Raw genomic sequence first — 15,775 nt, forward strand, 5'->3', positions numbered from 1 at the left:
GAGTTGCATCCATTCAATTTTTTTATTTTTATTTTCCTACTAATATTAATAAAAAGAATATTAATATAATAATGTTGTTAAGCATACAAATTTCAATAAAAATTTAGGTCAATATCTTTTTTTTTTTTTTAATCCTATAAATATTTTTATAATACACCTATGTTTTATAATTTATTGAAAATATGAAAGTTCTTTAAGGAAACTGATACTTTTTTCAAATTTAATTTTAATATTTATTTAAATTTGAGGAAATTAAAGTTTATAGTAAATATTTGACATATAATTTTGATTTTACGTAACATTTTTAAGTTTATAGCAATTATCGTATAATATACTTTTGGATAATAAAATAATATGAACTTTTAAGTTCTTAAAATGTAAACATGAGTATATTTAGATTTGTATAATTATTTATGCTTAAACAAATAACTAGTTCTAAAAGTTGAAATATCAATCGAGAATATTCTAAATGTGTAACAAAATGTTGTAATATACACCATTTCAATAGTTATCATATTAGACATAAAGTTTTTTGGTACCTATGCTTTTATTTATATTTACACAATCCATGCCTAGTATTTAGAATTTGGATTGACATTTAGTGATCCCGACATTCTCTTACATCCTTTGCGACATCTCACGTGACTTCTCGCTTCTAAAAGTGAAAACTATCACAAAGATCAAAATAAGTTATTCTAGTCCTCACTCACATACATCTTAGGAAAATTCCCAAAAGGTTATCCAACATAAAATTACTCCAAGTAAAACACGGTTAACCTTAGAGTTCTTATGATTGCACTATCGAAAAGGAAAGTGAACATTGTTGGTATAGGTAGTAACTTCCTTTCTTTTAAGCCTTTCTTAACTATCTGTCTTCATGATCGCTCTCATTCAGATGTGATCTCGGTTTATTCATATACCTCTCCTTTACTCGAGTGTCTCGACTAATTTAGAAATATATCCTCAATAGCCATTCAAATCACTTGAACCCCACCTGAAAATGAAAAAGAAAGTGGAGATAGAAATTGCATATGTGCATGCATATAAATTGAGCAATGGGAGGGCCAGAAGAAAGGCAGCATGAGGAGGTGAAATGGGATGATGAATCTAAGGAGTGCCCATCTTTTTGTTGAATTATTGAAGGGAAAGGGAATTTGGGAGGCTGATGGATGTGCACTTAACAGGAATAGATTCCAATGGGGGAAAGAGAGGCAATTATATAACAATAATAATAACACAATCAACTTTTTGTTTCAGTTGTTTTGTGTTTTATTTAACCCCTTCTTTTGTGAAAGGGTTTGATCCACATAATGAAACTACATGGGGAAGGCTTATTTGGCCAAGTTGGAGCAAACAAAGTCCACCCAACACAAGGGCATCTCACCTAGCTACCACTTCCTACCTAAAACCCCCTGTCCCAACTCCCAAACCCTTTTCTTTTTTCATAATCTCGATCACGAAGCCAAATGTTCAAATCTCACGTATCTAAACTCTACCTATGATTCCTAGTATACAATTGTTGTCCAATTTTTTGGATGTATGTTCTAACCATATTCATCTATCTCCATAATTAAAATGTTAGCCAACTTGGAAACTAATAGGTAGAAATAGTGTTTACAAGCCTAGTTTTCAAGAACTAAATAATTTAAACTAGAATTAATAATATTAAAAGACCAAAAGTATTCAAGTAATGGAGTTGAACAATATAGATAGCAAAATTTAAACTTGGTTTTCATTAAGACATTAGGGCTAAAACTATATTCAAACCTATATATACTTCAAAAGTGAAAAATGGAATCAATTTATCAGTGACAAATTTTGGCTTGTCTTCTAGGGTATCTCAAGATACAAAGTAAGGCATTAGTCTAGAGTAAACGCGGAATACTTTTGAGAAAAGTTATTACCCTACAAACAAAAGCACAAGAACTGGAATAATGATTTAAAATACTCATATGATTGCACGAGATGTCTATTTTTCTAGGAATGAAATGTACCTTTCTGAATAGATTTGTATTGCTTAAAGAAATTAATCTACCATGTGAAGTTTTCAATAAGATATATATGTATATTATAGATAATAGGGGGCAGCTACGCCCAACGCAAGCCCCGAACAAAAGAAACATAAAAGAAATTTAGTATTAAGCTCACCTCAAGATTCAAATTTGGGATATCTAAGCCGGTATGCCTAAGAGACTCCAAGCTCTTACCAACCGGGTTGCCCGTCGGGCCAAACGTTTTCTGTGTTAAGAATAAAAAGATAATCAACTTCCGGGAATCACATGAGGAGGAAACCATCTATGTAAAGGCAAGGGAATAAAAGAAACACCACCATAAAATGGACCCCAACACTGAGAGGTTGGCCAACTATATAAACCCCCCGCTCCCCCAGCTAACAAATTCAACAAACTCACTTCTAACAATTTTGAATTCTCTTCCACCAATTCAATTCACCTATTACCCAACAGAAACATTCTTTATTACATCCATCTTTTCTTCATCAAGGTGAGCTTCCTACTTCAGTAGTCAAATTCCTTTCTTTCTTTCTTTTTTTTTTTTTTTTTTTTTTTTTCTCCATTGGCCTTCTGTTATTAGGGGAGAAAAAAGTTCTTGGGATTCAACCTCCCCCCTCCCCTCCCCCACCCCCCACAAAAGAAATATATGTGTGTTTACATTAGCCATCGACAAGGCATTTGGGGAAAAGGGTACTCAAATTTTGAAGTCTTAAGTTTCTTCTCTTTTTTTTTTTTTGGCACTCCAATTGCATTCATAGAGCTTGGACATTGTTGAAGATTATGACAGAGTTTTTGGACCCTTTGTGCAGTTTTTTATTTGATTCTCTCACAACTTATGGATAATGGTATTTTGATATATAGAAGGGAATGAGCTGGTCAGCAGGAGACTGGATATGCAACGTTTGCCAGAACGTAAATTTCAAGAAAAGAGAAGCATGCCATCGTTGCAGTTACCCCAAGTATGGAGGCCCAGACCCTTCAACTTACAGCTACAACAAGACGGAGGTGTTGGCCGGAGACTGGTACTGCACCGCCGTCAGCTGCGGAGCTCACAATTACGCCAGCCGCCCAAACTGCTTTAGATGTGGTGCATTTAAGTCCGTCTATCCTGGTGATTATGGCGCCTACATGATGGGTTCCGATCAGTATGGATCTGATGCAAGCATCCCACCTGGATGGAAATCTGGAGACTGGGTTTGCCCTAGGTACACACACAACAATAAACTATACAATAAAAGTTTATCCAAATAGTAAAGCCATTCAAATGGAAATATAATTCACACCTGCATTACTTTCAGCGACAAAATTTCAAATTCCTTACTCAAAAGATCACGCTGAAAATGAACAATAAAATTGGTTGATGTTGTTTAAACTCGCACCAGTATTCAATGTGTTTAATTAACATGTAATGTTGAACTGAAAGAAAAAAACATATAATGTTGTGTTGTACAGAATTGGATGCGGAATACATAATTATGCAAGCAGGATGGAGTGTTTTAAATGCAAAACACCAAGAGGTTTCGGTGAGTTTATATCAATGAAGAACATAATTTGCACCTTTTTGTTATCTACTGCCCCTCAAAAAGTGTTTAATTTACCGTGTGTCACTTGGGTGTGATTCAATTTTGGGTGCTCTATCTTTTAGGTGGTGCAGTTTAAAGCGGGAAGGAATTTTGGAAGGCTCTCCTTATGCGATTATATCGTCTTCTTGGCATCCGATCCCTATCCAAATGCTGCCTTTTGTTTTCCTTTTTCTTTTTGTAATGACTAACAACAATAATGTTAAGCCCTTAGAATACTCCTCAATATAGATATCATGGGTGGAGGCCCATTTTCCCCTCTTTAGCATTGCAATATAGCTTGCTACTCTCTCTCTCTATCTATCTATCTAATGGATGCGCAAAACAAGAACAAACATATCCAAATACTGTTTGGAATGTCAATGGTTGCTTTAAACACAGAATCAAATTGAAATGGAAACTATTATGTCAGCATATAGAAGCTTTGAGATTGAACCAGGGGGAAGGTTGAAAGGGTGGGGTATTGATTAAGATTCAGAATCTGTGTGAATAGCAAGCTCCTAATAAGATAGACTCAACTTTCAGCTCAATAATTTATGGTTCTTCAACCATCAAATCTCAAAGAAATAAATTCTTATGTATAAAAATAGATAAGAACCAGATGCCCCACTTCAACGGACATTAATGAAAACGCCCTTCTAATAACATTATTAGGCTCAAATTGCGAGTCAAACCCCACTTTCATCAGTGGCTGTAAAGAAGATTTGGTGTCCCCTAGAAAAAACTCGAATCTCTAGAGAACCTTTGCAGGTGAATTATGTAGCATAATTCGCCTTCATTATCTAATTAGGCTATTTTACTTTGGAGATTCCAATTAACTTATCATAGAAAACTCCTCACCTGAACTTGTACAAGAACAGATCCAAAATACACATAGCTACCAAGACCATCTCTACACATTTCAAAAAAGAAAAAAGGTTCGTTGCAAAACTTTTACGAAATCGAAAATCATATCAAGAACAAGTTCTAAATGTACGAAGTTTGAATGGCGGTAGCTTTTATGAATTTGAATCGTCTCTTACATTACTTTCCCGCTTTCGATTTTCGTCGCAACACCTTCAATCTCAGTGGAAAAGCAAGAGTCGCCTCCATCGCCTCATAAACAAACTTCATCATCTGTAAAATACAAGAACGGGATGGAATACAGAGTCAGAGCAGATACTAAAAAAAAAAATTATCAAATCAAACGAAAGTTAAACTCAACCGACGATTCGTGATGAACAAAGTTCCAAGGTCTAGAGTTCCAGTCTTCAAATGCATCGAGAAAACCTGACCTTTCCAATCCGCTCCGCAGAGTCCATTTTCTGTCTATACTGTTTTTTTTTTAACAAAATAATAATAATAATAATAATAACTTTTAGATATTCATAAAACCCAACATTTTTATTCAATTAAATAAATACTTTTTAAACTGAAAAAAAATGTAAAAAAAAATCCAAACATTATAAATAAATTTAAGCTTCATTTCATTTTATTTTCTTTTTTCTAAATATTTCATTTAAGTCCTTGTCACCATATTTTTCTAAATTATTTGAAAAATAGATTTTTTTTTTTTTGATAAATCTAATTATATAAAAAAATAAAATAAATATGATAATTTAGACAGTGGACTGGTTCCAGTTTATATTTCATCCTTCATGCCTCCGATCTTCTTATTAATGAAGAGATTATCGAAGATTATTGGGAGTGAGTCACACGTTAGCTAATTTAGGGAATAATCAATGAATACTATCTCTATTGGTATGAGACTCTTTGGGAAAGTCTAAAGCAAAACCATAAGAGCTTATGCTCAAAGTGGACAATAATATCATACCACTGTGGAGAGTTGTGATTCTTAACACACATAAAGTATAGAGCTTGTGAGCGAGAGAGGCAACGCTAAGCTTTCTCCTGGAGATGTCCTGCAGATCTTGACCATTCAATGGCTGCTCTGGCCAACGCATCCATGGGGTCAATGCATTTTTTCAGAATGGGGTCATCCGGAGGAAGAAGATTAAGGAGTTCATCAGAAGCAAGGATTACCATATTCACAGCTCTTGTCAATAGAACATGAACAGCAATTCTCAACAGATTTCTTGCTCCTTCATGATCCCTTTTATGGAAAGCTTCCACTGCAGGAATTACTATATGCTCCATGGTTGCCTCGTCCGGCACGACGACATCGAAGCCCTGAAAGAACACGAGGAATTCAGAAGAAAAGTTTGAGATCGTTTAGTAAATAGTGTACAAAAATGTTGAGGATTGTTGGGAGGGAGTCCCGCACGACGATATCTCCATTGGTATGAGGCCTTTTGGGAAAGCCCAAAGCAAACCATGAGAGTTTATACTCAAAGTGGACAATATCATACTATTGTGGAGAGTCATGATTCATAACATGATGTCAGAACCAAGCCCTTAACTTCGAAGGTGTATTCAAAAGTGACTCAAGTGTCGAACAAATGGTGTACTTTATTCGAGAACTTTAGAGAAGGGGTCGAGCTTCTCGTGGTAAAAACTAGAGTATCAGCTCATGGCTGTGAATGTATTTACAAAACCTGCTTTTGTTGCCTCTCGTGGTAAAAACCAGTTAGTGTTGCTGTATCAGTTGCAAGCAGGCCAATCCGGACATTGCTACCTGCTTCAAGTTGCTTAAGCTTAGCCTTATTAAGCTCCCTAGCTACACAATCTCCGACGTGAAGGAAAGGTAATTTGCAGCTCTCAGATGTGTCACCAAGCCACCTATGTGAAAGATGGCAAGGTGTAATTAGGCATCGAGCTCCCGACTGCTCGAGAAACGCCGTTTTCTGCTTCAAATTCTCGATGATCATGGCATCACTATGAAGAATTCCCTTGTCTAATACTGGATCGCTGCAGACAACAAAAGGTATGCTCTCTTCTCCATCCTTCCTACTCCACCAAACGAGCTTTTCCATGAAAAGTAGAGTGGAAAAAACCGACACTCCCCCTATGACACCCACAGTGTTTGGCTGGACAAGAAGGGGCTTAAGAGTTCGAGTTTTCGACAGAGATTTTCCCGAACTCGACATCTTCTTGGATGCTGCTAAGTTGTCATTCTCATCAGTTTGAATAACAGAAAAGATCTGTACAGATAAATACAGGTTTAATCTCCTTCTAAAGCGAAAAATGCTCTCGTTGGCATTTCGTCGAACACCTGCTGGGCAATTCAATGCATAAAATGACATAGCCATACCACCATCAAGCATCATTTACGCAAAGAGCAAGAACTTCAGTGTGATTCAACTCGACATTCAAGGCGTTGAATCAACAGAGACGAAAAGCAACAATTATTGCAGACTATAGCGAAAAATGGTGTCGAGCAAAACCAGGTAAGACATGAAAAGAAGCTTACATTATTGAAAATCTGTCATATCTAAGCTTCTTCTCAGCAGTGAAACGCTGTCAGCCGTTGAAGAGAAGAACGACAAAAATGGAGGGATCGAGGAGGTGGGGCAGAGCACCGGATAGAATCACTCTGCTTTCAAAGCCCTCCAATCCCCTTCTCACACCATACTCAATTTTTTATTTTTTGTTCTTAAAAATTAAAATTTTAAATACTTTTTATTCATCTTTGTTAAATTAATGTGTAGAAAAAAGCGAATTGGAAAATGGGTATTTGGTTATTTAATTTAAAATGATCTCCGCCATGTAAAATAAAAAAAGGAATTGAAAATTGAATTCCATGGAAGGCCGTCTATGACGATGATTTTGTTGCTGCTCTTCCACTTCTCTTACGCTCTCTCTTCTTCTTCTTCTTCCAATTCCTTCTGAGAAGAACACCAATGGGGGAAGATTTGCGTAAACGTAACACTGATTGCGTCTATTTCTTGGCTTCACCTCTTACCTGCAAGAAGGTCAGCATTTCTTGCTTAATAAACAATAATCGTACCCCTTTTCACGTTACAATTCCTTCTCGATGTGAACACCGGGGAATTTGGCTCATGCTTCCGTTATCTTATCACGACTGTGAGGATCTTGCTCTGCATTTGAAGGATTTTTTGTTGCATTCCGTCGAAATGCATCGGCATGATTATGTGTTTGAATTTACGCTGTCGATCATTAGATTTCTCGGTTTTAATGTGGAATCGGGTTTACGTGTTTATGTTTATGCATCGGCAACTGTTTTTTTTTTTTTCAGGGTTTTGATTGTGAGTATCGGCACAGCGAGATTGCTAGGCTGAACCCTAGAGATTGTTACTACTGGCTGGCGGGAAACTGCTTGAATGCAGCCTGTGGTTTTCGGCATCCGGTAAGCTGATTATCTGTTTGTTAATATTCACCTGAGCTTGGTTGTAGTCGGTGGCTGGTTCATCTACCTTGTTTATACATGTTTAGCAATGAAACTTGTTTGGTCTGAACACTTTCTTTGAATCCTCCAAGACTAAATTTAGGTTGAATTTACTGCCATTTTGTTGAAATTCTTTTCCTGGTTCTCAAGTTTGCATATGCCCTGTTCTGCTTTTGCTTGAAGGCTCAATCCCCATAGCTTTGGTATCTGTAATCACAAATTTGTGCATGTCAGGATGCAACTAAGAACATAGTTTTTTGTTTTGTAAATTTCATTTTGGAATGTAAGTTGTTTGGAAAGTAAGCAATGTTCTAGAGAATGTATTGTGTTAGTTTAAGACATAAATTGAGGAAGTGATACTGTTTTTGGTTACTTTGTCCCGCGTAAGGTGGATTGTGAGATCCCACATCGGTTGGGAGGAGAACAAAATATTCTTTATAAGGGTGTGGAAACCTCTCCCTAGCGTGTTTTAAAAACCTTGAGGGGAAGCCCGAAAGTGAAACCCCAAAGAGAACAATATCTCGGTTGGGGAGGAGAACGAAACATTCTTTATAAGGGTTGTGGAAACCTCTCCCTAGCGTGTTTTAAAAACCTTGAGGGGAAGCCCGAAAGTGAAACCCCAAAGAGAACAATATCTCAGTTGGGGAGGAGAACGAAACATTCTTTATAAGGGTTGTGGAAACCTCTCCCTAGCGTGTTTTAAAAACCTTGAGGGAAGCCCAAAAGTGAAATCCCAAAGAGAACAATATCTCGGTTGGGGAGGAGAACGAAACATTCTTTATAAGGGTGTGGAAACCTCTCCCTAGCGTGTTTTAAAAACCTTGAGGGGAAGCCCAAAAGTGAAACCCCAAAGAGAACAATATCTCGGTTGGGGAGGAGAACGAAACATTCTTTATAAGGGTTGTGGAAACCTCTCCCTAGCGTGTTTTAAAAACCTTGAGGGGAAGCCCGAAAGTGAAACTCCAAAGAGAACAATATCTCGGTTGGGGAGGAGAAAGAACAAAACATTCTTTATAAGAGTGTGGAAACCTCTCCCTAGCGTGTTTTAAAAACCTTGAGGGGAAGCCCGAAAGTGAAACTCCAAAGAGAACAATATCTCGGTTGGGGAGGAGAAAGACCAAAACATTCTTTATAAGGGTGTGGAAACCTCTCCCTAGCGTGTTTTAAAAACCTTGAGGGGAAGCCCGAAAGTGAAACTCCAAAGAGAACAATATCTCGGTTGGGGAGGAGAAAGAACAAAACATTCTTTATAAGAGTGTGGAAACCTCTCCCTAGCGTGTTTTAAAAACCTTGAGGGGAAGCCCGAAAGTGAAACTCCAAAGAGAACAATATCTCGGTTGGGGAGGAGAAAGACCAAAACATTCTTTATAAGGGTGTGGAAACCTCTCCCTAGCGTGTTTTAAAAACCTTGAGGGGAAGCCCGAAAGTAAGGGTGTGGAAACCTCTCCCTAGCGTGTTTTAAAAACCTTGAGGGGAAGCCCGAAAGTGAAACTCCAAAGAGAACAATATCTCGGTTGGGGAGGAGAAAGAACAAAACATTCTTTATAAGGGTGTGGAAACCTCTCCCTAGCGTGTTTTAAAACCTTGAGGGGAAGCCCGAAAGTGAAACCCCAAAGAGAACAATATCAGCTATCGGTGAACTTGGGCCGATACACAAAGAATCTCATGTATTCCAGTAGATTGTTACAAATGCAAATATTATAATGTTTTGTTGACCTTGTTCTAGGTGGTGAACACAAGTAATAATAGGAACCTGTTGATAGTTTTGATATGAACTTTTCCCCTTACCTTGTGATTATCAATTTAAGTTGATGGTCTTCTGGGAACTTTATCATGCTCTCATTATGTAACACCATTGTGTTTAAAATTTTTCTTTTTCTTTTTCTCCTTAGCCAATGGATAGTCCTGCTGGAACAGTGTTAGAATCTTCTCAATGTTCTGTACCTGTGAACAAGACGATCATTCCCTGTTATTTTTATTTCAATGGCTGCTGCAGTAAAGGTGATACATGCTCATTTTTGCATGCCAATGATATTTCTCTTGCTACAAGCTCTACAAAGACAGTATTTCCTAGTGGCAACGCGTCGTCCTCTGAAGATAAAACAGCTTCAGGAAACAAAAAAGGACTAGCCTCTACCGACGCAGATGCATTTCTTCATCCATCGAAGAACGTAGCTGGTCCGAAAATTGATGTTACATTTCAATGCTCGAGTCTCGGTCAACCTTCTGAAAATGTTTCACATCAAAGTGCCTCTGCGAAGATCTTGTTGCTTGAGTGTGAAAAAGTGGCTGTTGATGAGCTTGTCTCCTCGTCTCCAGCTGTGGGATCTAATGACAGTACATCTCATGTACATGCTGTTGCAGATCAGAGTTATGAGGAGCCGATGACGGACAGTACTGAGGAAGGCAACCTATCCCCTGGCTTTGACGTCGTCGTCGGTGATGGGTCGGGGAATTTGGCTAGCCACGATGAGCCAGAGTACATCCTGTCAACGAATCTGGAACAAAGAGAACTGGATACTGGATTGTGCAGGGAAAATTTTGAAGACCATATTGCCTATGAGCCAATGCATTCTGATTTAGAACTTCTTTATGAACATGAGATGCACTCATACAACCACTTAGAGACCGAACCTGTTCTTTTCAATGACAGAAACATCATCAGCTGTCCGAGAGGGAAACTCATCAAGTCCATGTTTTCTCAAAAGAAAAGGCTCACGCTCGTGAATCTAGAGGAGGAATGGAACCATGCCGACCTTCGAAGCTATCTGCAGAGAGACAGCGTTTCTGGTAACCGTTCGATTGTTAGTTTATCAAGGAGAAGAAATCGATTGTCGTGTCGAATGAGTGGAAACTTTGTGAAACCTCGGAAGCCTGGTTTGTATCAACCACCCCTTGGAAGAAGACTAGCATTACAGGTCGGGAAGATTTGTAGAGGATCACCTCCAGAAAACATAACCTTTTCAAATGGTTTTAGTCAATATGGATCATTTAGACACTCAAGACAACACAGACCCTGCGGTCACTACGACGAATACGCTCCGACCAGACCACAACAAACATTGTTAAACATGTCAAGAAAATCCATCTCGAGGGAACCTGTCGTAAGGGATCATGGATTCAATCCGAAGTCAGTTCCATTCAAAGGACCGAAAACCCTTTCGCAGATCAAAGAAGAGAAGCGAAAAGTAGAAGAAAATGGAGGGTTCTCAATCGAAAAACGTCGTTCCATCGGAGCTGCATCATCTTCAACCAACTTTAGAGGGCCAAAACCTTTGAGTGATATCCTGAAAGACAAAAGGAAGGTGGAGGAGGAGGAGGAGGAGGAGCTGGTGAAGGAAATGAATAGCAACCATATATTGCTTTAGTTAGCGTTAGCTGAAACAGAAGCTCAACTTGAGTGTCTTCTATGGCGGCTTTGCCATTCTTTTAACGGTCTTCATTCAGTATTTGAGTGTATGCATCTGATATTAGTGTTTTAGGTTGTAAATAGTCAAATAATATAATAATTATTTTTTTTAAATTTATATTTCTTTCATTACTATTGTTTCATATTTTCTAAAAAAAAAAACATTTTTTAAATTATAAAAATATATATATATTTGTATTTTTTTAATGCTTAATTAAAAATTATTTAAAAAAGCGTAATTTTTAAAAATTAAAACGGATTAGAAGCTAAATCATGAAATAATCAATTATTGATCTAATTTGGGGTATTCTTTTGGTCAAATTAGTTTCACTAATTATGGATTTTTGTTGTCTAATCCAATTAATTCTATTTTTAGGTTTGACTAAATATATCCAATTTTGTTAATCTTTTATTTTAGTTATTTCAGTTAAAATTTAGTTAATATGTTTTCTAAAAATAATTAATCTCTATCAACATTTTTTATATAAAATTTTGGAAATAAATAAAAATTACATAAAAAGAACATATTTTATTAAAATTTAATGAAATTACGAAATAAAAATTAAATATTTCAAATTACAATAGTAAAATGTAAAATAAACTGAATATTAAAGTATATAAACTAAAATAATATTTTAATGATTAAAAAAAATTAAAAAAAATAATGAAAAAGGGAATAAAAAGAATAATATCTATTTATGGAGAGAAATTGATGGTCACTGACTTGGTCAACTGAGTTTTTTTCTTTTTTTTTCTTTTTTTTATCCAATTCCAATATTTAAAAAAAGGGAATAAATAAAATTTATATTTTTAACCAATTTTCCCCAACTGAAATTTTGTTGGTTATATAAAACAAAACAAAGCCCAACAAACCAAAACCAAAAAATAAAATAAAATAAAATAAAATAAAAAATCGAATCTTTTTCTATTATTTCTCCTTCTTGGATCTCCGATTACACAATAAACATGGCGGGGTTACAGAGGTCCGCCGTGTCATTCCGGCGACAAGGCTCCTCCGGCTTGGTCTGGGACGACAGATACTTCAGTGGCGAATTGACACCGACAATGCGCCGTCATGAAGAACAACCTCAACGTGACGCTCTTTTCCTTTCCGGAGAATTGAGGCCTTCTCGCAACGTTGGATCCGCCTCCACCTTTGAACGGTCACGATCTTCCGCCTCCCATAGAATAGAGGCTATATCCCCGTCACGGTCCCCGAGCGCCGCCAATCCATCTTCACCGAAGTTCACTGGCTGCGGCTTCTGCGGCGTCTTTGGCCGACCCATCGGCGGTGCTCGCCACCACAAATCCAAGCGTTGATCGGAGTAATTTTATTTCGTTCAAAATGGAATTTATTTCAATTTTAAAAATTAAAAATTTAAAAATTAAAAAAAAAAAAAAAAACCCCTTTTTTAGGAACCCATTTGTAACTTCGAAAATTACAGACATATATAAAAATATTATGAACTTCTACATTCAAATCAGATGTTTTGTTTTGTTTTTTTTTTTTTTTTAATTATGTTTTCACGTGCATGCGTTGCATGGGATGCTAATGAGTAGTTGTTGAAGCTGCATCATTTGCATGGCGGCGTTTTGGATTTGTTGTAGCTTTTGTTGTTGCTCGGCTTGTTGAATACTGCACAATCGAGCTGTGTTGACGACGGCAATCGGGGAGTCGCCGCCTCCCGACACCGGTAGGATGGGGAGATTCTCGCAGTTGCAGATTTCGATCATTAGGCCATCGGGGTCGTGGAAGAAAAGCTGGTCGACGTAGATTCCATCGTCTTCCACCTCGCACTTTACGTACTCTATTTTCATCTTCTTTAGTTGCTTCTCCGTCGTTGCCATGTCTTCGCTCTGTCGTTTATGATCAAAAGATCGTAAGACATTCTATCTTTTATCTACAAATCATACCGTATTTTCAAACTTTTTGATATTACTTTTGAATGTTTGTGGAATATCCGTCGTTGACATTTTTGAACTTTAACTTTTGAAGCTCTTAAGAAACGATTCTTTTTCCAACAAGGACTAAATCGTGATATGTTAAAATTCATTCCGACCCAGATGTATTTGAACTCGTCCCTTACAAAAGAAAGTAATATTAGAGAGGGACCTGAAACGAAAGATGATTGTCTTTAGGGTTGATGACTCGTTTCTTGGGCATGGTATCAGAGTCATGATCAGACTGAAGAAGATGTATTCCCATACCATAGTTGAACAACCTATTCCATCGTCAAAAAAATACCATAAAGTTTCGATTTTTAAACGAAAAACGAAGATAAAAGTAATATAGGATTAGGGTTTTTTAAGATAGGGAATTCAATGAATACCAGGCGCCATGGAAGGTGAAGGAGGCAGGTCTTTGAACAGGATGAAACCCAAGAACTTTGTGATAAAATTCCATAGATTTCTCCACTGAATTGCACACTATTGAGATGTGATTCACAGACTTGAGACGAAGAGGGTTCTTCATATTATCCAAACAGATCCAAAATTAATGAATTATGAATGTTTTGGATTGAAATTTCTTGAGTTGCTTAGAGGGTTTATATATTGGAGTTGGAGACAAGCTTTGATTCATTCCTTTTTAATTATTTGATTATTTTAAGGTTTTTTGTCTGCTTGGATTCCTCAGTCAACTGACCAGCTGGAACATAAGGTTTGACTTTCTCAAAAGTGGCACAAATTTATTAAGTCAATTTGAATAATTAAATGGGAACAAACTTTGAATTTCTTCCCTAATTAAGATCTAGTCTCTCTATGTCTAGAGACTTTCTTCATTTCGATAATGAGTCATGTGTGACGTTTGCACATAAGTTCGTCCTTTTCAGGGTTCGGATCAAAATTCGTTTGAATTCTAACCCTTTTCGAGCTTTAGAGAGTTAGAAACTTAAAATTCATCATTTATGGAGTTCGTCTGGGCATTTGAACCAAATTTTGACCTATTAGAGGTTTGGAGAGCCACGAACCCCAAAGTTCGTTCTTTCTAGGATTTGTCTCGATGTTTCTGTCAAAGTTCAACCCAAAATTGGACCTGTTGGAACTTTGAAGGGCTAAAGAGTCAAAGTTCGTTACCTTCTGAGCTCTTCTCTATGTTTAGAGAGAAATTCGTCCAGACTCTGGCTCGAGAGAGCGTAGGAGAGCTAAAAACCACAAGTTTTTTCCCCACAAAGCATTTCTTGATGTTTGGGTTGGAGTTTGACCAAACATCGAGAGAGCTAGAAACTCAAAATTCATCGCTCGAAGGCTTTGTCTCAACGTTTTTTTTTTTAAATCAAAATTCATCCAAAATTTGATCAGCTAAATTTTTAGAAGGTTAGAAATTCAAAGTTCATCCTTAATTTTATTTTACGCTTACTATGAATATGTATATTAGACCCGTCACTAAAATTGATATATTTTTTATGATTAAATAAATTATCAATTTAAAAATTAATGTTTTGATCTCACATTTTTACGATTATTAAACTAAAAAAAAAAAAAAGTCAAAAAAACAATTTAATATAAACAAAAACATTGTTCATGCGACTTTGCCTCGAATCAAACTATGTTACCACCTTTGCCCGGCACTATATGGGTATATATATATATTTAAAGTATTTGTTTATTATTATAAAAATGGCAATTTTAGATATTTATCTAGAAATATACACCGTGGAAAAACAATTTAATTATAATGTATTTTAGTGTATGTATGTTCAAAATAACTTATATATTATTAGTGTTTAATGCAATTTATTTATATTAAAAAAGGTGTCATCATTCATTGCACCATAAGAATTTTATTTTCCCAATTAATTCAAATGTCAGATTATTATATTCAAATGTCGTGAATTGATTAATTAGCAGCTGTTTTGGTTTTTCACAAATATTTAAATAAAAAAAAAAAACAACATATTTTATTCCGAATAAATATTATTGAACGGTGTTTCAATATATTGGAATTTTATTCAACCATGCAACTTAATTGTAGAATAAATACCAGTTTTATTTTTTTTTTATTTATTTTTAAATTATTTAATTATTAACTTTTAAATATTTTATTTTAATATTAAAAATTATAGTTTATTTCGTTATATCTCTCTTAAAATTTTAAAATAACCTAATGTAGTGTTTGATTTTATAAAAAATTAGGGGTATTCATATGTCTCAATAACCCGACCATTTTGATCTATCTAATCCAACATTTACCCAACCCAAATCTTAAAGATTTTTTTTTTTTTTTTTAATGTTTTGGGAGTCGATTCGTGGTTGATTTTTTTTTTGTCAGATCCACCCGACCAGCCTGAAAACAGAGTTACGATTAAACTCCACTCTAATCTACTTTTAAGATTGTTATGAAATAATAATAATATTTAATATTTGTAATCGATGTTAGTGATAGCTATGATTTGTGAATGTTTGATCTTTGGGTTACAATTGCCTCGCCAATTATATATATATATATATATATATATATATATTTATTTATTTATTTATGGTAAAATAA

At 35.8% G+C, this 15,775-nt stretch overlaps 5 protein-coding genes across 11 annotated transcripts; 2 read left to right on the forward strand and 3 right to left on the reverse strand.

Annotated features, from left to right (window-relative positions):
* Nucleotides 1–474: 474 nt before the first annotated feature.
* On the reverse strand, nt 475–3,343 carry LOC147787343 (uncharacterized). The gene is made up of 4 exons (XM_087119773.1): nt 3,296–3,343; nt 3,000–3,236; nt 2,149–2,238; nt 475–994 (listed from the first exon to the last, which is right to left on the reverse strand). Exons 1-4 carry the CDS (start codon nt 3,299–3,301, stop codon nt 980–982), a joined length of 348 nt encoding a protein of 115 aa, XP_086975899.1. The 5' UTR covers nt 3,302–3,343; the 3' UTR covers nt 475–979.
* On the reverse strand, nt 2,537–6,925 carry LOC111780131 (uncharacterized). Of its 7 annotated transcripts, XM_023660427.2 has the most exons (6): nt 6,127–6,925; nt 5,615–5,761; nt 5,406–5,517; nt 4,797–4,900; nt 4,615–4,708; nt 2,537–3,213 (listed from the first exon to the last, which is right to left on the reverse strand). In XM_023660427.2, the coding sequence occupies exons 1-5, from the start codon at nt 6,796–6,798 to the stop codon at nt 4,616–4,618; spliced, it is 1,128 nt and encodes a 375-aa protein (XP_023516195.2). In that variant the 5' UTR covers nt 6,799–6,925; the 3' UTR covers nt 2,537–3,213; nt 4,615. The 7 variants fall into 7 exon arrangements, 3 of the variants coding, with proteins under 3 accessions (XP_023516195.2, XP_086975898.1, XP_086975897.1); XR_015413874.1 differs by lacking the exon at nt 2,537–3,213 and having other exon boundaries at nt 4,692–4,708; nt 4,801–4,905; XM_087119772.1 differs by lacking the exons at nt 2,537–3,213; nt 4,615–4,708 and having other exon boundaries at nt 4,797–4,905.
* A 311-nt stretch (nt 6,926–7,236) lies between these two features.
* LOC111780130 (zinc finger CCCH domain-containing protein 34) lies at nt 7,237–11,404 on the forward strand. The gene is made up of 3 exons (XM_023660425.2): nt 7,237–7,443; nt 7,728–7,838; nt 9,770–11,404. Exons 1-3 carry the CDS (start codon nt 7,372–7,374, stop codon nt 11,243–11,245), a joined length of 1,659 nt encoding a protein of 552 aa, XP_023516193.2. The 5' UTR covers nt 7,237–7,371; the 3' UTR covers nt 11,246–11,404.
* Nucleotides 11,405–12,147: 743 nt separating this feature from the next.
* LOC111780540 (MAPK kinase substrate protein At1g80180-like) lies at nt 12,148–12,754 on the forward strand. Its single transcript, XM_023660966.2, has one exon. It carries the CDS (start codon nt 12,253–12,255, stop codon nt 12,604–12,606), a length of 354 nt encoding a protein of 117 aa, XP_023516734.1. The 5' UTR covers nt 12,148–12,252; the 3' UTR covers nt 12,607–12,754.
* A 28-nt stretch (nt 12,755–12,782) lies between these two features.
* On the reverse strand, nt 12,783–13,786 carry LOC111779559 (glyoxylase I 4-like). Its single transcript, XM_023659620.2, has 3 exons — nt 13,617–13,786; nt 13,400–13,508; nt 12,783–13,143 (listed from the first exon to the last, which is right to left on the reverse strand). Exons 1-3 carry the CDS (start codon nt 13,757–13,759, stop codon nt 12,811–12,813), a joined length of 585 nt encoding a protein of 194 aa, XP_023515388.2. The 5' UTR covers nt 13,760–13,786; the 3' UTR covers nt 12,783–12,810.
* Nucleotides 13,787–15,775: the final 1,989 nt, after the last annotated feature.

Source organism: Cucurbita pepo, chromosome 18, assembly GCF_057944985.1.
Source record: "Cucurbita pepo subsp. pepo isolate OVF chromosome 18, ASM5794498v1, whole genome shotgun sequence".
Classification (NCBI taxonomy): Eukaryota; Viridiplantae; Streptophyta; class Magnoliopsida; order Cucurbitales; family Cucurbitaceae; genus Cucurbita; species Cucurbita pepo.